Here is a 23,329-nt window from a genome sequence, read left to right on the forward strand (position 1 = left end):
CAGCGCCATGCAGACACTCTACCAGATGCACAATGTGGAACAGTACAGCAGCGTTTACGCCTCGTCCTCTTGCAGCATGGACTCGCTGGCGAGCAGCATCGACGACGGCGACAGCACGTCCCTGGCGAAGCTTCAGCGGTATAACTCGTACGACATCAGCCGGGACACCCTGTTTGTGTCGAAGTGCATCTGCCTCATCACCCCGCTGCCCTTCATGCAGGCCTCTCGGAAGTTCCTGCTGCAGCTACACAAGGCAGTGACCTCCCAGCAGCCGCCACCCCTCCCCTTGGAGAGCTACATTCATAACATCCTCTACGAGGTGCCCCTGCCCCCTCCTGGCCGCTCACTGAAGTTCTCCGGGGTCTACGGGCCTGTTATCTGCCAACGGCCGGGGCTGAGTGAGTTGCCGTTGTTTGACTTCCCGCTGAGGGAAGCCTTTGAGTTGTTGGGCTTGGAAAATCTGGTTCAGCTCTTCACGTGCGTGCTTCTAGAGATGCAGATTCTTCTGTACTCACAAGGTAAGCAGGTTCAAGGTCAGCGATGACCCTCAACTTTGTCAACTCACTGTGCGGCTGGAAGTAGATACGATTCAGTGCGTGGGTTAGTGCTCAGATTGCATTGAGGGACGAAATTAGCAAATGCCAAATGAGTAAGCCAGCTGGTTGTAGTTGCTGAGGCATTTTTGTTTCTCTTTTTAAAAATACCTTCATGGGATGTGGGTATCGCTGGCTAGACCAGCATTTATTGCCCATTGCAATTACCCAGAAGGCAGTTCAGATTCGTCAACCACATTCAGTAAATCACATGTAGGCCAGACCAGCTAAGGTTGGCAGATTTCCTTCCCGAAAGGGTTTCAGTGAACTAAATACATTTTTACAATAATTGATCATGGTTGTGTGGTTACTATTAGGCTAGACTTTTAGTCCAGATTTCCATTGAATTCAGTCTTTGCTGTAGTGGGATTTACACCCACATCCCTGGCACATTACCCTGCAGCTCTGGATTACAAGGCAAGTAGCACTACTGCTATACCATTATCTCCACCATCACCACCATCACCGGTTATACATTAATTAAAAGATGCAGAGAGTGGGTTAATAGATGACTTTCAGATCAGTCAATCAGAGGTGACTTTGTCAGCTTAACACACTTGTCTTATTTCTAAAAGTACTTGTGCACTGGGGCTCTTGTGCTGCAGTGGTAGTGCCCCTATCTCTGAGTCTGGAGGCCCATGGACAAGTCCCATTTGCTCCAGAGGTATGTAATAGCATTTCTGAACAGGTTGGTTTAAACAAAAACTTGTACACTCTGTGAGTATTGAGGTAGATCCAGGTAAACTCTCTGGCCTCTTCTCTTCAGCAGCCCCCCAGGCCCAAGGATGACTTTTGCTCCTCTAATGGGTTGTGCATGCACAGGAGGGGAAGGTGGTGCTTGCTGAAACAGATGGGCTTTTGAACACTCCCTGCACTGTTTGTGCTTTGCCTCCACGTTTGGAGATTCTCAAAATGGTTGGCACCATCACAGATCCTTCTACATAGAATCTCTACACTGTGGAAGCAAGCCATTCCACCCATCAAGTCTGCACTGACCCTCTGAAGAGATTCCCACTCAAGCCCACCCCCCTACCATATCCCTGTAATCCTACATTTCCCATGGCTAATCCATCCCTGGATACCATGGAGCAATTTAGCATGGCCAATCCACCCTAACCTGCACATCATTGCACTGTGGAAGGAAACCAGAGCACCCGGAGGAAACCCACACAGACACAGGGAGAAAGTGTCAAACTCCACACAGGCAGTCACCCGAGGATGGAATCAAACCTGGGTCCCTGGCGCTATGAGGCAGTAGTGCTAACCACTGGGCCACCGTAGTTCTTCTCTAGTTTGGACAGTCTTGGCAAGGGATTCCCAAGAGTCACTGGGGATGTTGCATGTTTTCAGGGAGGTCACTCTTGATGTGTTTCCTCTGCCCATTCTGATAACAGCCACAGTTATTAAGGAAGCAAAAGCTGTTTTTGAATTTTGCTGAAGGAATATGGAAAGATTGGAGTAGGATTTTCCCAATCGCCACCTGAATGGTGAACTCAAACAGCAGGATATGTCTGACTTCAACTGACATGATGTTGCAAATTTACTGTATTGCTTGAAGAGCAGATTTGTTTTTATCTCTTCAAGTATCTCACATTTGTATTGTGCCTGAGTTGAAGTAGATTTCATGGTCACATTCCCATCTGATTGTAGGTATATCTCAGAAACTCATCTTTAGAAAAGAACAATAAACACCACAGACATGGCAGGGAACGTATCAGTAAAGAGGGGAGTATCTAGCTGAGGAGCTGCTGAAAATGCGAAAAAAAAAATAAATCTAGGAAGAGCTGTCAGCTAAACTGCCAAAATAAAGGAGAATAAAATACTTAAGTTTTTGCGCTGGAGATTGTTTTTGACTTTGGGAAATGGGGTGTGGGGGTAGGCAGGGGCAGGGAATGGAACACCAAGTCTTGGCATTGAGAATGCAAATTTTATGAATTGCCTCTTCAATAGTGTGAATTGTTGACTCGTATCAAGTGTGATCTCAGTAATGTTTTGTAAAAGTGGCTCATTCACAAGATTGATTATGTCAGTTTGGTGTCAGATGCAGTGTCCAAAGAATAAGAGGTTTTTCCTCAGTTTTTGTACAAGGCCGAATTCGTCATTCCTTGTCACAAAATCACGAGGTGAACCCTGAAGAGGAAGCCATTCGGCCTCGGAGTTGACTTTCAGCTTCTACCTCCACTATTCCATCTTGCAATCCTTTCCAAGAGTCTTGCTTACTCTTTGTCTGCAGGAGCTGTCAAGAAGGGAAAAGACCAACTAATTTGGCTTTTAGCATCCTGGTTGACATGTGATATAATAATTATGTCTAATTAGACCAATCAATTAATTAGAGTACGATAGACCCAGACCTGACCCCACTCTCCCCATTACTGCCCCCCTGGTGGAGGAGCTCCAGGTACCATGGCTGTAAACTCACTACTGAACACGTCATGGTACTCAATGGAAGAATTCCCTGCTCGTATTTGAATAGTACTGTGTGACCTGCTCCCGAACCACTGTAGCCAGCAATTCACCTGAAACGCAGCACCGCTGACAGAGCTGTACTCCTTTAGCGCTTTACCCACGTGTCAGCCTAGACTGTGGGCTCGAGCAGTTTGAACCCAGAAATTTCTGTCTCTGAGGCAGGACCATGACTGAAGGAGCTAAGCTGGAAAGCACAAGAGAATAGAAGAGAAAAATGCTTCTCTGTCTGTTCCAGCGCAGTGTTAATACTAAATGTCCCATCTGCTCTCCATCATAATTAGATATTGTGATATGAAAAATGTCATAATACTGTGACATTCTTACTTTTGGTTACACCTCTGTTTTTTCTCACACCTGATAATTGTACACCACTGGATGTTAACCACATTTTCCAGATCATTGGAGTGCAATTTATTCGCTCGATGCATATGTAAATACCTAGTGGTACAGCTTTGCTTTTTTTACCTTGCCATTTCTAACAAATCTCGTGGATTTGGTTCCCTGGTCCTCATTCGCGAGAAGGCAGCAAAATGGCCAAGAATTTGGCAGCTTTTGGAAGAGCCTACTGTTTTATGCCTAGACCTTTTTTGTAATGACATTCCTATTACTGAAAGAAAGAGCACGGGCATTTTCATAGCATCCCTCACACCTGTGGTTGTCTCAGACTGAAGAAGGGTCTAGGCCCGAAACGTCAGCTTTCCTGCTCCTCTGATGCTGCTTGGCCTGCTGTGTTCATCCAGCTCTACACCTTGTTATCTCTGGTTGTCCCAAGATGCTTTATACCAACACACAGTGTTTGGAGAGTTTTTTTGAAACCCAAACCAGCAGACAGTGTACGCACAGTCAGATCCTGCGAGCTGTTTAATCGCCAATGATCAGTTATTCCAGTTTTGGCATTGTTGACTGGGGTCCAAATATTGACCAGAACATCGATAGAACTCCCGAGCTGCTGAAGGAGGTGCCATGGGATCTTCTGTGTTCACATGAGAGACCAGGCTAGGCTCTAAGTTTATCATCTAATTCAAAAAACAGCACCTCTGACAGTCCAGCATTCCCTCAGTGTGACACTCAAGCATCAACCAATGTTGGCGACACCAGTCCTGAGATTCCCCTCGCCAACCTTTCGCCTCCAGAAATTTACTATGCTGTCGTGCTGTGTGGGGTATTTTCATTGTCCCGCACCTATCCCACCACAGACAAAAATGTTGAGCCTGCCTTTCGTTATATTTTAACAAATACAAAGCTCACATGATGCAAATCACTTTTTAAAAGCTCATTCTCAGGATGCTGGCGTCTCTGACTAGGCTGGGAACCAGTGTCCAACCCAAATTGGAAACCACTGGTGTATTCTTAAACTTTATTTATTCATTGCTAACGTTCCTAATTGCCTAGGGGCAGTTAAGAATCAACCACATGGTCTGGAGTCACATATAGACCAGACTAAGAAAGGACAACAGATTTCCTCCCCATGTGCACCAGATTTTGTTTTTCCACAACAATTGACACTGGTTACATGGTCACCATGAGGGTAGCTTCTTATCCCAGGCTTTTATTAAATGCAATGCTTACCATCCACTATGATGGGATTTGAACCCATATCACCAGCTGGATTACCCCACGATTCCAGGTTATTGTTCCAGCGACTTTACCACTATGCCACTACTACTAATACACCTGATGGTGGCTTTGAAAGTCCCACGAATATAGAAATGCAGCCTGATACAGCACTGAATGAGACTATCCAGCCTATCTTGCTCGTACAAGCCCTTTCAAAGAGTGGAAGTGTTATCCAATCAGTTCCCCACCTCAGCTCCTTGCTAACTGACATGTAAAATTCTTAGCTTCTTCATCTTTCTGGAGTGTTGTAAACATTGGGTGAGAAACTGAATGCTGAAACTTTTGGACAGAGATGTTGTTGAGCCTTACTTAGGACAGAACGTGATGTTTGTTTGTAGTTAATGCCATGTGGGCATCGCAGGCTGGACCAGTATTTATTGCCCACCCTTCCTTACTGTTGAGAAGCTGGTGGTGATCTACTTTGTGGAACCATTGCAGTCCTTGGAGTATAGTTCAGAAGGGAGATCCAGGATTTTGGCCCATCACTGCTGAAGGAATGGTGATATATTTCCAAGTTAGGCTGGTGAACAGTTTGGATGCAAACCTGCAGGGGGTAGTGTTCCCATGCATCTTCTGCCCTTGTCCTTCCAGATTAGAGATTGAGAGTTTGAAAGGTGCTGTTGCAGGCATCCTGGTGAGTTGATCTCTACAATATCTGTGGAGGTACAAAACAGCAGGCTGGATTCAATGCAAGATAAAAAATTAGACTGTCTGGGCAGGAGATGCTGATTCCGAAAGCAACTGTGGAATCTCAGAAGCCATTCAAAGTATTTGACTGGTATGAGAGGTACCTCACACACCATGACTCAGAACATTCTACAATTTCAATGACTAAAGGAATGAGGATGTGTTCTGGAATGAGAGCTGAAATTGTTGCACAATGTAATCTGTTGCTTTTTTGTAGATTTTCTACGAATTTTCTCTGGCCCCTTGTTGGGATACAATTCCATGGGCAGTGACTGTCCCCTTGTGCCCACCCCCTCATGTGCCCATCAACCATGTGTAAACCATGATGGTTCTCAGCAAGATATGGGATTGGGAAATGGGGGAGCATCAGAGACAAAGTGACTCTTCCCATTTAACAATGATAAACCTACACGTGCTCCATGTGTAGATGAGTAGGTGGGGACTGTAATCTGATTCTATCTTCAAAGGCAGTGGCGTTGAGGTCAATTCTAATCCTACTTGAATTAGGGGAGAAGATCCAAGGATTGAAACTGGAAATGCCTGGGTTTGGAGCTCGGCGTTGAAGTGTGTAAACTTGCTGAGTTATCAGCGAGGCTAACCACCACCTTTATTCCATTTTGTGAGGCATTTGCTTTCAGTTCACTGATGTTACAGTGCCGTAGCAGGACCATTACCATGCAAAGGTGTTTCAGTAGTTTCCAACCTGTTGACTTGACAATCCTGATTTAAGCAATCATATAGAGAGGGAAAATAAAAGTCAAGCATCTCTGAATCTCTTATACATCTCTGAATCATTGGGGTTGAGAAAGCCCTTGGGGTAAGGCAGTGCTCTGGCAAGATAATGCACGGTAGAAAAAACATTTTAAGAGTTTTTTTTCTGACACCTTATAAGACCTCCTGACACCTGTAGCCATGCATTAACTTGATGGTTTGTCAGGTTGGAATTCTGGAATTTCATGATCATGATAAATATGTAAAGGATCCAGACAAATAATTAACCCCTTCAATGTAGTTCCACACCTAGGGACATTTCAGGATTGAGTGATGTCTATGTTTAGATCACTGAGTGATCCAACACCAGCCGGTTATGATTGAATATAAGTGCAGCTCGCCAACCATCAATTAGAATATGCACCGCCACTGATGGAATGAATTAATCCTTTCCAGCCACATCATCTGAGGAGAAGTCAGACAGTGCATCACGCACTACAGTTTGTTTATTAGCTTATAATTAGCCCTACTTAAACATTGCAAAAGCAAATACTGAGGAGATATAAATAGTTGTAGACAGGGTCAGCCAGCAATTGAATAGAGGTTAGAGGGGCAGGTCAGTGAACATCATATTTCAGTGCTAACATGAAGAATGATTATCAAATTAGAGTTGAAGTCAGTGTCTGAGATTACTCCCAATTGGTGTGTCTTAATCATCACTCAATCTTAGAAAGTTGCTCAGTGAGGAGCTACGCTGAGGGGGTTAAGGATTAATTTCAAATTATCTCACTAGATAATTGACAAATTTGCAGCATCTGATGGACAGTTTACTGACTAGAGTTTTTGTGCAGGCCGTCTGTATTCACTATTTTGTTAACAATTTGAATGATGGGCTGTTGTGCTACAATGGTATTGTCCCTGCCTCTGAGCCAGGAAACTTGGGTTCAAATTCCACCTGCTCCAGAGGTATACAATAACATCACAGGACATGTAGATTACGAAATATCAAGGGACTTAAATGATAGGGTAAAAACATGCGTGTGATGGCACAAAGATAGGTAAGCAATGTAAATGGAAGTTTAAAAGCACAAAGAGATATTGGTAGAATAAGTGCAAGTAAGTGGGCAAAACTGTAGCAAATGGATTTCAATGCAGCAAAAACTGAGATCATCCAATTTAGACATACAAGATGTAGAATAGTGTATTTTCTAAATGGTGACAAACAAGAAAGGGTGGAGGTCTACAAAGACTTTGGAGCCCAAATATGTGAATCATTAAAAACTAAGGCGAAGATGCGAAATGTTCATGGAATGTTTGCTTTTATATCTCGGAGTCTCAAATGCAAAGGAGTAGACGATAACCTTCACCTATACAAGCTCTGGTTAGACCTAGACTACAATGAGTGGATTTATTCCCCATATCTTAACAAGGGACATATTGGCCTTGGAGGAAGGACTGTGTGATTTATCAGAATAATATCTTGGCTCCAGAGATTACACTACACAAACATGGGGTATTATCTGGACCTTAGCACATCCAAGGATTTGATCAAAATGTCCAAGACATTAAAGGACACAGATAGAGAGCTGAAAAGAAATTATTTCTCATGGTTGGGGAGGCTAGGTCTCAGGAATTTATAGAATCACTACAGCGTGGAAGCAGGCCATTCGGCCCATCAAGTTCATACCGACCCTTCGAAGAGCATCCCACCCAGACCACTCCATCCCTGTAACCCTACATTTCCCATGGCTAACCCACCTAACCTGCACATCCCTGGACACTATGGGCAATTTAGCATGGCCAATCTACCTAGCCTGCACATCTTTGGACTGTGGGAGGAAACTGGAGGAAACCTGTGCAGACACGGGGAGAATTGGCAAACTCCACACAGACAATCGCCCAAGGCTGGAATCACCGGAATCAAACCCTGGTCCCTGGCGCTGTGAGGCAGCAGTGCTAACCACTGAGCCACTGTGCCACCCTGTGCCATTTAATTAACATTAAACATCAGAGTGAAATTAGAAAACACTTCCACACATGCAGCATGATAAGAGTTTGGAACTCTTCGGCAAAAGGCGGTTAATGCTAGATCAATTGTTAATTTTAAAAATAAGATGACTTGTGTAGATCTAATTCCTGACAGGGCTATGGAAGGAATTCCAGGTAATATCCATTTTCTCTCTGCCTCTAAACAAAGAACAGAGCACCAGAAAAAAGATGACATGTGTCTCAGAGCCTAATGATTTGCAGCCTCATAAGTATCTGGTTTTGTGAATACTCTTCCCCTTTCTTCTGTCCAGACCTCCCATCTGTGCTTTTCTGTGAATACCTTTATCAGGGTCAGGATTGTGATTCGGGTACATTTGAATTCTACTCCTACCATTTCCTGTCAGTTCTATCTTTAACAAGAAGGTAAAGAAAATATATATGTACTATTTATATAGCACCTTTCTCAACCATAGAAACCCAAAGTGCTTTCCCACGAATGAAGCATGATTTGCAATGTGGTGACTGTTGTAATGTAGGGAACATGTCAGCCAATTATCATGCAGCAAGTTCTGACAAACAGCCGGGAGATAATCTGTTTTTAATGGTGTTGTTTGTGAGATAAATATTGGTCAGGGGTCTGGAGGAAACTTGCCTATTCGTTATTGAAACGGTGCCGAGATACTTTTTCATTGATTGGAGAGCGTGACGGGGAGATGATTTAAGTATCGCATTCAGAAGTCACATGATAGAAATGAAGACAGACGAGTAGGCACCGCAGATGAACCCATGAAGGAAGAATTTGGAACACTGAGCTGTACAAACGGGCAAGATTCCTGGTCTGTGCAGAGTGAGCATTAAGGCAGTGCTCATCTGCCTCAGGACCCCTTCTGCAATGTGACTCCCTCACTGAGGGCTAAAGAAGGGTAAATTCGTCAGGGTTGGCACCTATAGCTGTTAGGTGACTAGCACTGTATATTGAGTGAAAATGGGACTAGGTTCGCCCCTAATGTCTTTGACTGTTAAACACCCTCACACATATATGAAGAACAGCCATTTGCTAGCGAGTTTAGAGCGCCAGTCATAGTTGAGGTTACGCTGAAACTGTCTCTGCTGGTTTCTCTGGAAAACTGTTGAGACTGGGAGTCAAGTATCTTTTGATCAGCAATGGCCTTAAGGGCTTCAGAATCGGGTCAGGTGTGATTGATAGATGCTCAATTTAATGTGTAGATCAACGATGATCTAAGTGAAAAGTAGAATAGGCTAGAGGGGCTGAAGGGCCTGATTCTGGGCCTATGTTCTTCTTTACCTCACACACATCCAAGTAATTTTGGTTCACGTTGCCTGTGGCATGTGGCTAATTTAGCATTTTATTGTTCTTTAATAGTTAATATTAAGAGCTTCCACAAACAAGTCATCTTCTAATCTGCTGTTATGTATTACATACACCATAGTTATTGTAGACATTCAGAGATTTTTTAAGATTAGCCACAATTGGGCTGAGCAGGCTCGACCAAGCATGTCGTCAACTCTTATTTCTGGTTTCCTTGTGAGTTAATGAGTTATACCCATGAGTCAACTGCAGTTATATCTGTCTTCTCATCAGAGTTTCAGAAAAGATGTGTTTTCATTTGTAACCCGAGATCAGATCTATCATCGGAACCTTGTACGGAACTCCTTCATAAATCACAAACTTGGCTCTGGCTGTGATTGTGAGGCTTGTTTCAGCAGTTGAAAATGTTGGATATTTGCTTCGTGCAACAGGTACGGAATTATCTGGAAAGATAGAGCAAGTTATATTTCCAATGACCTGCTGCGTCGAATATTTAGCAAGATGAGCAAGTTGCAAATAAAAACCGAAAGAAGTGGTTCTGAGGAAGGGTCACCAGACCCGAAACGTTAATCCTGATTTTTTTTTTTCTTTGCAGATGCTGCCAGACCTGCTGAGCTTTTCCAGCAACTTCTGTTTTTGTTCGTGAGCCAAACTGCAAACTGTTTGAGCGTTAAGAAGGGGAACTTGCATGATTGGACAGCTTTAGTTAGAAGTCTGAAAGTGCTGGTTTCATGAGTAGTTCCTTCCTTTAATGTGTGCAGGAAAAAGCAGTTACCTCCTTGGCAAGTGTATAGGTGGGTGTGGCATAGTGGGAGTATCCATACCTCTGGGTCAGAAGGTCTGGGTTCAAGTTCTGTATGTCTCAAAACATATATGAACAGGTCAATTTATAAATTTCTACAGCTAAATAGGGGTCATGTATCAGGATTTAATGACCATACTTCCAGGAAAGGGACTTGAGTTTTGCAAAATTACATTTAATGTTAGCGTTTAAAACAAAGCATGCTCTTTATAAAGGCACCAAGACAATATATGTATAAAATGCCAATAAATTTGTTTAAATGCTATCAAATTATTCCTTCATATTATTTCCCAAATGATAGCAACTTTACTAGCCTGTCACAGTAATTGGCTAATATTTCATTGAAAGCCTTATGTAGAATGGTGCCAACTGGCCTTCAGTTTGAATACAAGTTGATAGAAATGAAAGCATAAGCACTACACAACTACATACTTAACACCATAACTACCGCATAACTTCATACATAACACTATTAACACCATACAACTACACATTTAACACCGTAACCACCACACAACTACATACGTAACACCATAACACAACGACATACGTAACAGTGAGGACCAGCTTTGACCAGACCTAGGAGAATGCAAGAGAATAATTAGGAGGTTATTATGCTTAAGTGAAGCAAGACAACCTCCCGAGTCCACCTTTGAAATAACCAAGGAGGTATATGAAGATAAAAGGTATACATTTTTTGTTGAGGAGACTGTTAGTCTGTTTAGATTTCAAGCAGTACAGACTGCACATGTAAATATCAGGTGGTTGCATCTTTTGCAGCAGTCACTCATTCTGCTGTAGTGAGATGATCTTTATTTAACTTCCAGCTGTTTAATTGTAGGAATTGAGAGAGATCATCTAAGCTTATAGATGGAGGAGTAGATTGAAAGAAATGTTGTTGGTTAGTGGCGTATGTTATATATAATGTGTCTCACTGAACATAAAAACAGTGTATAAGGACAAGTATCCATTGCCCTTCACTATCTGGTTCTCTGAACTCTAACACAAGAGATGATCCAAAGCAAGGCCTGAAACTTGTGACAATGCATGAAACCTTGGAGTGCAGGTTCATAGTTCCTTGAACGTGGAGTTGCAGGTAGACAGGATGGTGAAGAAAGCGTTTGGTATGCTTGCCTTTATTGGCCACTACTTTGAGTATAGGAGTTGGGACGTCATGTTGCAGCTCTACAGGATGTTAATTAGGCCACTTTTGGAATACTGCGTTCAATTCTGGTCTCCCTGCTATAGGAAAGATGTTGTTAAACTTGAAAGAGTGCAGAAAAGACTTACAACAATGTTGCCAGGGTTGGAGGGTTTGAGCTCTTGGGAGAGGCTGAATAGGCTGGGCCTATTTTCCCGGGAGTGTCAAAAGCTGAGGGGTGACCTTATACAGGTTTATAAAATCATGAGGGGCATGGATGGGGTGAATAGCCAAGGTCTTTTTCCCAGGGTGGGGGAGTCCAAAACTAGAGGGCATAGGTTTAAGGTGAGAGGGGAAAGATTTAGAAAGGAGCTAAGGGGCAACTTTTTCATGCAAAGGGTTGTGCATGTATGGAATGAGCTGCCAGAGGAGATGGTGGAAATGAGTAGAATTACAACATTTAAAAGGCATCTGGATGGGTACATGAACCGGAAAGGTTTAGAGGGATATGGGCCAAATGCTGGCAAATGGGACAAGATTAATTTAGGATATCTGGTCGGCATGGATGAGTTGGACTGAAGGATCTGTTTCCGTGTTATGACTCTATGACTTTGCCTAGCTGTTCTGCAGTTTCTTTTTGATTCTGGTGTCATTGCAATGTAATTGGAAGGTGGGAAGGCTTCAGGCTGAATTGCTGAAATAAGTCTTGCAGTATCGTGTAAGATTATGTCCTTGAAGACCATGTTTGTATCTAGAGAAAGCACTTCAAGTTGTGAAAGTTCAGGATTCGCTGGTGGCTGAGTGACTTTGAGGTCATGGTTCAGAGTGTCAGGCGGCAGTGTTGGGGAATATTCCTTGGGCCAGACTCACTTTAGTAGCTGAGCTTTATGAATTTCATTCAGTTGCAATGGTTACCAGCCCAATGGACCAGTGTTTGAAGAAACTGCCTGATGCATCATTAAACAAGACCCATCAACTTCAGTTCCTGGGTGGGTTCTGCATTGGGTGGTTTCAGCTGTGAGAACAGTGGGAACATCACAATGGGCATCCAAGATCTCAAGACAGGCAATGGAAACCTAGGTTCAAGGTTCTGAACTTTATGCCATCGTCCTGCTTAAAAAAAAGTGGGTTAGTCTGTGAGATTTGGGAAGTCAAGGCTGTACTTATTTGCCAAGACCTATATAGCTGCTAACTAGGATTGCTGTTTATATTACTTGAAGAATTAACGCTTTGACAAAGTAAAGGAAGGCTGTGGACGTTGGGCCTAAGACTGTAAACAATAGATTTTTATTGGCTAATGCAGCGAGGTATATGGAAACACAAGTTCTAGGGGAGTCGATGGCCTAACGGTGAACTATTAATCCAGAGACCTAGACAATATTCTGGGGACCTGGGTTTGAATCCTGCCCTGGCCAATGGTGGAGTTTGAATTGAATAAAAATCAGGAATTATGAGCCTAATAATGACCGCAAATCATTTGTCAGAAAAACCCATCTGGTTCACTGATGTCCTTTAGGGAAGGAAACAGACATCCTTACCTGCTTTGGTTTATATGTGACTTAAGGCCCACAGCAATGTGGTTGAATCTCAATTTCCCTCTGGGCAATTAGGGATGGGTAATAAATACTAGCATAGCCAGTGACACTCTCATCTGTGAATATTTAAAAAGTGGGCTAAATGGAGTTGGGGTGTAGAACAGCTATCTCATTGAATGGGCAGAATGGCTTTCTCCTCTTGCTATCTTCTGGTTATACCCAAAACAGTACTTCAGTGTGTATCAGGTCCTTCATGAAAAAATTGGCAGAAAAGAGAAATGAAAGGTAGACAGCAAGTGAAGTGATCTCTTTCCAGTCCCGCTCTACACCTTGTTATCTCTTTCCAGTCCCACCTCTCTTTCCCCTACACAGAGAGGGAGAGAATATGCTAGCCTTTTGTCCAGGCCAGCCATTGTTTTGCTAATCCTGAAATGTACACATTCATCTGATCTGTGGCTCAGTAACTGAATGGTGAGGAACCTTGATAACACACCTTCAACGTTCCGGTGGAGAGATGAGCAAAGCCAGATCGATGTTTGCATCAGTTGCGTTTTTTTTCCAAGTACAGGATCCACCGTGACAGTGATTTGCAGGTGACCTCATCTTTATTGCAGCACACAACTGTCAGAATGTGGGGTAATACAACCTTGAAACCTGGCATGAAAACAGTGCCAATCAGAAAATCCTCAACCTTTGGGCTAGGCTTTGAGTTCAAACATCTCCCCTTCCCCCAAAACTGGAACCCCAAAGCAGAGCATAGGCAGACAGGGGACTGTGTGGAATGCCAAGACGGGGTGATTAGAAGACACATATCTCCTCTCTGGGACTTTGTCCCAGTTAATTCATAAAATATTAGGCACTTTAACCCTTACCAGTTGCATCCTTACCTAACAATTCCAACCCCCCAGTCTCCCTTAGTCCCTCATACCCTCCATGTGACCTCCATAACCATCCATCAATATCCACCCTAAGCAGCACTCTAGAGCCATGTGGAAGTGAGAGAAAACTACTGCCAATCTAATCCAACTCTCATTTACAAAAACTTGCAGTGAAAAATATTCCATTCATGAAATCCATTCAATGCTTTTAAAACTCTTGAAGAAGCTCACCTCCTGTGCAAACAAACATCTGTTTAGGCTCCCATCAAAGAGTGCTGAAGCTTTAATAATCTTTAAAACTGTCCAAACTATGAACTCAGAAAAACCTGCCGGGGGAGGGTAACTTTTGAAACTCAGCCAAGGATTTTTAATTACACATAACAGCTATTTGGAAATATCAACAGGGCTCTCAAAGAAATTGTACCAAAGAAGTTAATACATTTGCACCGGATGGCCTGTCAATCCAAACAGTCTGGAAGGGAATTTTTTTACGTACTCAGTGATAGCTGCAGGCTGTTTTTTTAAAACAAACTTTAAAGAGCGGGATTTTCTGTTTTGGAGAACTATGACAATTATAGAGAACCTATACAACCTTTAAGAGTATTGCTCGATCGAGTCATGGCCCCCACACTGCCACTTGCTTGCAACAGCCAAAATTGGATCTATTTGAACTTAGCAGGGCCATTTGAATTTATGCTTAGTTTGGGTTCCCCTTCTGTGTGAAATACATCATTACCCAAAGGGTGGCATGGTGTCTCAGTGGTTAGCATCGCTGTCTCACAGTGTTAGGGTCTTGGGTTCTGTTCCATCCTCGGGCAACTGTCTGTGTGGAGTTTACACATCATCTGTTTGGATGTGCTCAAGTATCCTCTCACAGTGCAAAGATGTGCAGGTTAGGTGGATTGGCCATGTTAAATTGCCCATAGCATCCAGGGGTGTGCAGGCTAGTTGGATTAGCCATGGGAAATTCAGGGAAAGGGTAGGGGTTTGGGTCTGGGTGGGATGCTCTTCAGAGGGTTGGTGTGGACCCAGTGGGCTGAGTGGCCTGATTCCCACACTGTAGTAGATTCTATGCTCTCCCAACTCCAGCATCCAGTTCCCTCCTGCCATTTTTAAAAGTCTGTGGAATCTTCCTAACGCTGTGGCATTCTGGCCCCTGTGTCTTATTTGTACACACACACAGATGCTGCCAGACCTGCTGAGCTTTTCCAGCAACTTTGTTTTTGTCCCTGTGTCTTATTATTTTAAATGCACTTTATCTTTCATTAAGACCCAACAGTCCACAGAAACCATGAGCAATTCATGCTATGTGGAGCTGAAGTCCTCTCATTTCTTCTGGCTGCCTGTGGTAAATTTTAATTCAACAGAAAAAATATTGATGTAGGCAAGCCATCCTACTGTTTTGTGCGTGGTTAAGTAGTACCCATTAGGATTGAGTGAATCATGTTCTGAAGCTAGCTGTTGATCTTACATGAAGTCAGATAAACCCTGAGAGTTCACACTTCTTGCATTTGTTCAGGAAACAAATGAGCCTCTCATCAGCAGGCACTTAGATCATGTTTTAAATCAGGGTTAATGTTATGTTTCTACATCAATATTTGAGAGGGCGGGAGTTCGTGTTCCCCCGTGACAGTTTCAGAATCTGAATTTGAATTTAAAAGTCTAGAAATAGAAATGAAGCTGCAGGTAAAAGTAACTACAAAGTGGTTTGATTGTAGTTAAGGCCCATTTGGTTTATTGACATCATCAGGGAAGCAAATCTCCTATTCATAGAGTCGTACAGAAACAGACCCTTCGATCCATCCAGTCCATGCTAACCATTTTCCCAAAGTAAACATTCGTGAATCCATTCCCACATCAACATCATTGACTCCTCCAGGTTTCTTCCCATAAGGGCATTAATGTACCCATAGGATTTACAACTTCACAGTTTCATGGCCATGCTTATTGATGTCCACTTCTTGCTTGTCAAGTCTTATACAAGATATCAAATTCTCAAAATATAATGACGATCAAGGATTCATTGCTGGAACTTGAACACAAAATCTAATATGACAGGGCAGAGGCCATGCCTCATTGTTGGAGGCATTGCCCTTTGGATAATATTTTAATCCTTTCAGATGCATGCACTGCGGTCTGGAAGAAGAATCATGTCCTTCTCCTTTGTGAATACACATGTGAAGTATTTGTTAAGGACCTCACCCACTTCCTCTGGATCCATACATCAGTTCCCTCCATTGTACTTTAGTGGACCCTTTCCCTTTCCCTAGCTACCCTCTTGCTCTTTACATATGTATAAAACAATTTGGGATTTTCCTGTTTGCCAAGGTGGTTGGATGATGAGTCTAGAGAGGGGTATGTTGATATTCTAGGGCAGGTTGATATAAAAAAGTATTGGGTGCTTTCAAAAGCAGTAAGATAGAAAATGTGCTGCCAGAGGAAGTGGTGGAGGTACAATTATGACATTTAAAAGGCATCTGGATGGGTATATGAATAGGAAGGATTTAGAGGGCTATGGACCAAATGCTGGCAAATGGGACTAGGTCATATTGCGATGTCCGGTCAGCGCAGATGAGTTGGACCAAAGAGTCTGTTTCCATGCTGTATGACTGATTATGACTCTAACAGGAAATCTCTGTAGTGTCCTGGCCAAACATGACTGAAACAAATTATCAACATATTGTCCTTTTGCTCTCTTTGTGGGAATTTGCTGTATGCAAATTAGATGTCACATTCTCCTACGTTAAAACAGTGATGGTACTTCCCCAATACGTTGGTGGTAAAGAACTTCAGGATATCCACCAGACATGGTAAACTTGGTGTAGATCCAACTCCTTCCTTTTGTATTTGACATGTTCCCCTGCCATATTCCAATTTAAGATCATAAGAACTTGGAGCAAGTTATTCAGCTTTTCAAGCCTGTTTCATCCCTTAATATGCCCATTGCTGATCCAGTTGTGACCTTAAATCCTCCTTCCAGCCATCTCCCCAGTTCTGAGGAAGGGTCACCGGACCCGGAACGTTAACTCTGATGTTTTCTTCACAGATGTTGCCAGACCTGCTGAGCTTTTCCAGCAACTTCTGTTTTTATCTCCCCTGTATGTCAAAACTCTGTCTAACTTGGCCCCAACTGCTCTCCACACAAGAAAAGTCTTCTGCTCTCTCCTTTTATAATTTATTCTGACATACTCCTCTGACAGACCTTGGATTAACTGGTCTATATTCCCTGTTTTCAGTCTTCCTTATTCGTTCGCTAGAGGTGTTAACACTTGCTATTTTCCAATCTCCTGGGGCCTTGCCAGAAATGAGGGGTTTTTTTTTCGGATTGCAACCAGTGGATCCACTGTCATGGCCATCACTTTATTAAGGGTGAAGATATTTTGATTTTTTAAAATTTGATTTATTATTTTTACAAGGTACAGTGAAAAGTTTTGTTTTGCATGCTTTATAGGCAGATCATACCATACAAAGTTCATCAGTATAATAGAACAAAGTACAATGTTACGGCTGCAGAAAGATTGTGGTGTTCAGGGGATAAGTCAGCCATTAGTTTTTCTCCGTTGAAAACAAAAAAATGCTGGAAATCACAGCAGGTCAGGCAGCATCCATCAGAGACATCAAGAAGGATCATCTAGACTCAAAATATGAGCTTGCTGTCACTCCACAGATGCTTCCTGACCCACTGTGATTTCCTGCATTTTTTTTTTGTCTTCAGTACAGATTTCGTAAGTTTGCAGATGACACCAAAATTGGCAGTTAGTGGACAGCCAAGAAAGTTACCTCAGAATAGAACGGGATCTTGATCAGATAGTTGAATTTAGATAAATGTAAGATGCTGCATTTTGGAAAGGCAGAACAGGGCAGGACTTGTACACTTAATAGTAATGTCCTGGGAAGTGTTACTGGACAAAGAGACCTCGGAGTCCAGTAACACTTGTCCAAGTTCACAGTTCCTTGAAAGTGGAGTCACAGGTAGATAGGATAGTGAAGAAGGCATTTGGTATGCTTGCCTTTATTGGTCAGTGCATTTAGTATAGGAGTTGGAGTTTGTGTTGCAGCTGTTAAAGCACGTTGGTTAGGCCACTATTGGAATACTGTGATCAGTTCTGTTCTCCCTGCTGTAGGAAGGATATTGTGAAACTTGAAATGGCTCAAAAAAGATCTACAAAGATGTTGCCAGGGTTGGAGGGTTTGAACTATAGGGAGAGGCTGAATAGGCTGGGGCTATTTTCCCTGGAGCGTCAGAGGCTGAGGGGTGACCTTACAGAGGATTATAAAATCATGAGAGGCGTGGATAGGGTAAATAGACAAGGTCTTTTCCCCAGGATAGAGGAGTCCAAAACTAGAAGGCACAAGTTTAAGGTGAGAGGGGAAAGATATAAAAGGGACCTAAGGGGGTAACGTTGTCAAGCAGAGGGTGGTGTGTGTATGGAATGTGATTTTTTTTTTTCTTTATTCATTAATGGGATGAGGGCATCGATGGCTAGGCAGCATTTATTGCCCATCCCTAATTTCCCAGAGGGCAGTTCAGAATCAACCACATTGCAGTGGATGTGGAGTCACATGTAAGGTGAGACCAGGTAAGGATGGCAGTTTCCTTCCCTAAAGGACATTAGTGAACCTGATGACTTTTTCCAACAATCGACAATGGACTCATGGTCATCATTAGATTCTTAATTCCAGATATTTTGCTGTCAGAGGAAGTGGTGGTGGTTGGTACAAGTACAACATTTAAAAGGCATCTGGATGGGCACATGAATAAGAAGTGTCTAGAGGGATATGGGCCAAATACTGGCAAATGGGACTAGATTTATTTAGGATATCTATTTGGCCTGGACGAGTTGGACCGAAAGGTCTGTTTCTGTGCTGTATAACTCTGTGACTCTTTAACTCAATCTGCAGTAATTTGCTTTGACATTAATAAGGGGGCATTAATGAGAGGTCATCCAGATATTTCCTTCAAAGATTTTATTTGACTGTTTACCTCTTCCATGAGATGGTATGAATCTATATGGAGTCTATATAAATTGTGATGTACAACTGTGTGGGATAGGCTGGATGGGTCAGTTTGAAGTTCACTTTGCTTTTTCTTTTGTCTTATTCTTTGCATTCCAGAATATTCTGGAACAGCTTCTTGGCTTCAGTCAGCGTTTTATTTCATCCTTCTCTTCTGGTGGGTATTGAAACTAAGTTGTTGGTACTCATCGTACAACGTGTGGCCTTAAATTTGTCAAAAACAGTTGGTTGACTTCACAACGAATGCATATCTTGGCAGCTCCCAGGGACTTTAAAACTGTGGAGTGGCCTAGTATTTGCTTTTATCCTGCAGTGGGGAACTTTTTAGTTAAAGCTGCCTCTTTCCGCATTTATGTTGTGTTGCAGCTGTTTGCGCAAAGCTAATGCGTTTCAAGCATGGTGCTTCTTCAAGCCCTGGGGCTGCCTGAGCAATTTGTGCTCATCAAGGGAATTCTGTGTTTATTGAGTTCTAGCTCTTCAGCTCCCTGTGTGAGTGACTCATGCATTCATCAATGTCTCCGCTTCTTGTTACATTGGAATTTCTGCCCCTCTGGGCTCAATTTTCCCATCCAGACACTATGGAAATCACTCCCTTTTTTGCTGTGTGAAGGTTCGATGTGAAGTGAGTGTAGAATGGAAGAGAGGTTTTCATTTGGCTTAGCACTTTCCATGATTGCTGGATGTCTCGAAGTACTTAAGCCAGTCAAGTCCTTTAGATGTGCCTTCACTGTTATAATGCAGCAACCAGCACCAAACTCCCAAATATGATAATGACCAGATAATTTGAGATGTCGATTAAGGGATAAATATGGCTCAGCACATCAGAGGTAACTTCCCCGATTCTTCTTTCAAATAATGCCAATGGGATCTCCATCTGAGAGGACGTGTGGTGTTTCTGTTTAACATCTCATCTGAAGGTCTGACTTCCAACATTGCAGCACTCCATCAGTATTGCTGGAGTGCCTTGGTTTCTCAAGCTCTGGAGTGGGGTTTGATTCCATAACCTTGTGACTCAGAGGCAAGTGTGCCACTGACAGAGCCAACCGTTGGTGGTTCAGGCAGTCCCAGATCAGTTCCAAGAATGGGTGAGATTGTAACGTACAAAGCCCATCTGCCCTTTACAAAGCACACACCAGTAGTCTGATAGAATGCTCTCTAACTGCGTCAATGAGTGCAGCTCTAACAATGCTCAAGATTTACAAACAGGTCCAGAGTTCCTTGAAAGTGGAGTTGCAGCTAGACAGGATAATGGAGAAGACATTTGGTACACTTGCATTTATTGGTCAGTGCACTGAGTATGGGGTGCATTGGGTCAGACCCTGGAATCCTTCATAACAGCATTGTGTGTGTTTCTACACCCCAAGAATTGCAGTTTTCAAAACGGCAGCTCACCACCACTTGCTCCATGAAGGATGGGCAATAAACGCTGGCCTAGCCAGTGATCCCATAAACAATTCAACAAAAAATTTTAGCTTTGACATCAGTCAATCAGAACTACCATGGGTTAAAACAGGAACTGGAGAAGTTTTGAATGGTGTAGAAAGGGTGATTTCTCTGCGGTAGGGAGTGCAGGAACTTGTTGCGACCTTTCCTGAGATTGCAAATGTGTATTCAACTCCCCGACACTGACATCACTGAATGTGAAATTTGCCGAAATGATGCTGTTGTGATTTTCTTTTCGAACTCCAAGACAAATGGCTCCATTCAGCAGACCTCTGTGTATAATGTAAGCTAATAAGAACCTTGAGCACAAATAACAGTGAAAGGCCTCGTATTTGTGGAGAAATTTCAAGTCCAATAAATTGCAATCACTATTTTATTTCAACCAAGCCCCCATGTCAGCTTACGCTTCCACAGCAAAGATCCACAAACAAGAAGTCAATTTAAAACCAAACTCTTTAATCAAGCAAATACAGAATGCTAGAGACACTCAATAGGCCTAGCAATATCTGTAGAAAGAGAACCAATGCTTAAAATTTTGAATCTGGTATGACACTTCTTCAGAAAAATCTTTCAGTTCTGAGTATTAACTTTGTTCCTCTCTCTGTAGATTCTACCAAACCTGCTGCGTTTCTCCAGCATTCTTTGTATTTGTTTCAGATTTTCAGCATCTGAAATATTTTGCCTTTATTCTTTTAAGCATTTTAGTCACTGGGCCTATTATTTCCTTCCAGGGCTGTGCATCAGTTTTATCTGAGCGTATTCCTGTTTAGGTCATTGAAACATTTTATGATGGTAAAGGCGCTATAGCAATGCAAGTTGTTGTGAGTCATAAGTTATTGGTGGATTGTTAGAGACAAGAATGTTAGCTGAGAACAGGAAGAATATCTTGTGCTTTATGAAAAGAGAGTGGATCAGCTGGGCTTGTACTGACTGGAATTTATAAAAATGTGTAGGGTGGATCTCACAGAAACATATAAAATCCTGATGGGACCGGACAGGCTAGATGCAGGAAGAATATTAGGGGAGTCCAGAACGAGGGGTCACAGCCTAAGAATAGAGGGTAAGCCATTCAGGACTGAGATGAGGGAGAATTTCTTCTCTCGGAGGGGTGTGAACCTGTGGAATTCTCTTTCACAGGAAGCTGTTGGGGCCGGATCATTAGATATATTGAAGAGGGAGCTGGACGTGGCTCTTGCAGTCAAAGGGATCGAGGGGTATGGAGAGAAAGCGGGAATGGGATACTGAAATTCCATGATTAGCCACGACCATATTGAATGGCTGTGCGGGCTCAAAGGGCCGAATGGCCCACTCCTGCACCTATTTTCTGTGTTTATTTGTAAATAATGCAATGGGATCTTTACCATTTAGTTGAACTGCTGTAAGGGGAAGACAGGTCTTAAAGTCACCCCTAATAAACAGCACCTCTGGTGACGCACTGGGATTGCCGGCCTGGAATCTGGTCTCTACCTTTGCATTGGACCTGTAGTTGCAATTATTCTGGCTCAACATCATCTGCACTGCTGGCAGTGCTTTCTTAATTCAGTTTCTTACCAATGGAAAAGCATGTCAGTTGTGGGGAGCGCTCTTGTCTCTCAGTTGGGATGCTATTGGTTCAAGTCTCACTCCAGAGACTCGAGGACAAAGACCAAACTGACAGAGCAGGGCACTGAAGGAGTGTTATCCCGGGAGAGGCATGGAGTTTCAGACAACACAATCAACCTAGGCCCCTCCAACCTGTTAGGTGGATCTAAAAGATCCTCTGGCACCATTGGAAGAAAAGCAGATGATCTGAGTACCTGGTTGACTTCTGTATCTCCCAAGCAATATCATGAGTAAAATAGATTGCTCATGGGACCTTGCTGTGTTCAAATTGGCTGCAGAATTTCCTTCTTTACAACTGTGACTGCAGAGTAGTTCTGGGTTGTTAAAAGGCTTTGGGCTGTAGAAGGTGCTGCTTAATCAAAGGCATGTCTTTATTGTCAGACCGTACAGCTCAGATGGCCATTCAGTCCGTCAAATCTGTGCAGGCTGTGTGAACAAGTGACCCAATTAGCCTGAGTACATATTGGTCAAGTCATCTGCAAGGAAGAACAAGTTACCAAATCCTAACTTTGAGAGAGGACATACAGGACAGTGATCAATGGGTTGAAGAATGCAAGTCAGGAAAAACGTAATGATGAAAAGATCCTGTAGTTGCTGTGCTGGCCAGGACAAAATGATGAATGTTTCCTCATTTGCTCAGCAATCATTTGTGTATAAGTGTCTTGATCTGGAGAAATCAGACTCCCAGGACTAAACAACAATGTTTTCCAAGGACATCTGATTCCATACACTGATGTGTAGAATTGCCATGTTGTTTGTAAGAATTGATTAAAGCTTTTCTATTGACAGACATCTGTTGTGATTCCATTAATATTGATCTAACGGATAATGTTACATTTCTGTTGCATGATCATATTGGATCATTCCAGGGAAGTGGGACAAGCATGTCAGCACATCACCCATCTCTCGCACGTCCTGACCAACATTTCCTTCTCAATTAGCACTCAGAGAAGCAAATGAAGTGGTCATTCATCTCTTCGCTGTTTGCGGGGCCTTTGCAAAGTGATTGCTGAGCATGTCATCGCAGAACAGCCGAAACTGTACCGTGTTATTTAATCTGCCTCGTTGCTTTGGGAAATTTGAGTTGTGTCATACAGGACAAGCGATTTGGACACAGTCATTGTCCCATTTCACGGGAAGGTGGCCTCAATAACAGTTGATCACTGTCAGCAGGTTTAACAAGTGGGCATTGCAATAACTGCCCTCTGCAATCATGGGGCAAGAAAATGAGAAAAGAAAACAACAGGTGAATGAAGGTTACAAGTTGGCACAGTTTATGTCTCATCATTGAGCAACTGAAAGTATTGAGCTGTGTTAGCCTCTTTGAATGGCAGGTCCTGCTCTCTGAGCCGAGACACAAAGGTCAGGCAGAATCTTATGGGGAGTGGGCTTGACGATGGTGGGAATGTATATGTGAAAACACACTCCGTTGAGAATCTACGGGAGAAAATGGATTTTGGACAGAGCAGGGAAAAAAGGAGGTTTCCACATACAAACTCCACCAACTCTAGTTTGAATT

At 42.9% G+C, this 23,329-nt stretch overlaps 1 protein-coding gene across 1 annotated transcript in view; it reads left to right on the forward strand.

Moving 5' to 3' along the window:
- Window positions 1–7: 7 nt before the first annotated feature.
- LOC109935136 (DENN domain-containing protein 5B-like) overlaps window positions 8–23,329 on the forward strand; it is a 125,523-nt gene continuing 102,201 nt past the window's right edge. The window contains exon 1 of the mRNA XM_048607812.1: window positions 8–518. Coding sequence (XP_048463769.1) covers window positions 8–518 — 511 coding nt within the window. The remainder of the gene's footprint in view (window positions 519–23,329) is intronic.

This window comes from Rhincodon typus, chromosome 18, assembly GCF_021869965.1.
Source record: "Rhincodon typus isolate 14 chromosome 18, sRhiTyp1.1, whole genome shotgun sequence".
In the NCBI taxonomy this organism is placed as follows: Eukaryota; Metazoa; Chordata; class Chondrichthyes; order Orectolobiformes; family Rhincodontidae; genus Rhincodon; species Rhincodon typus.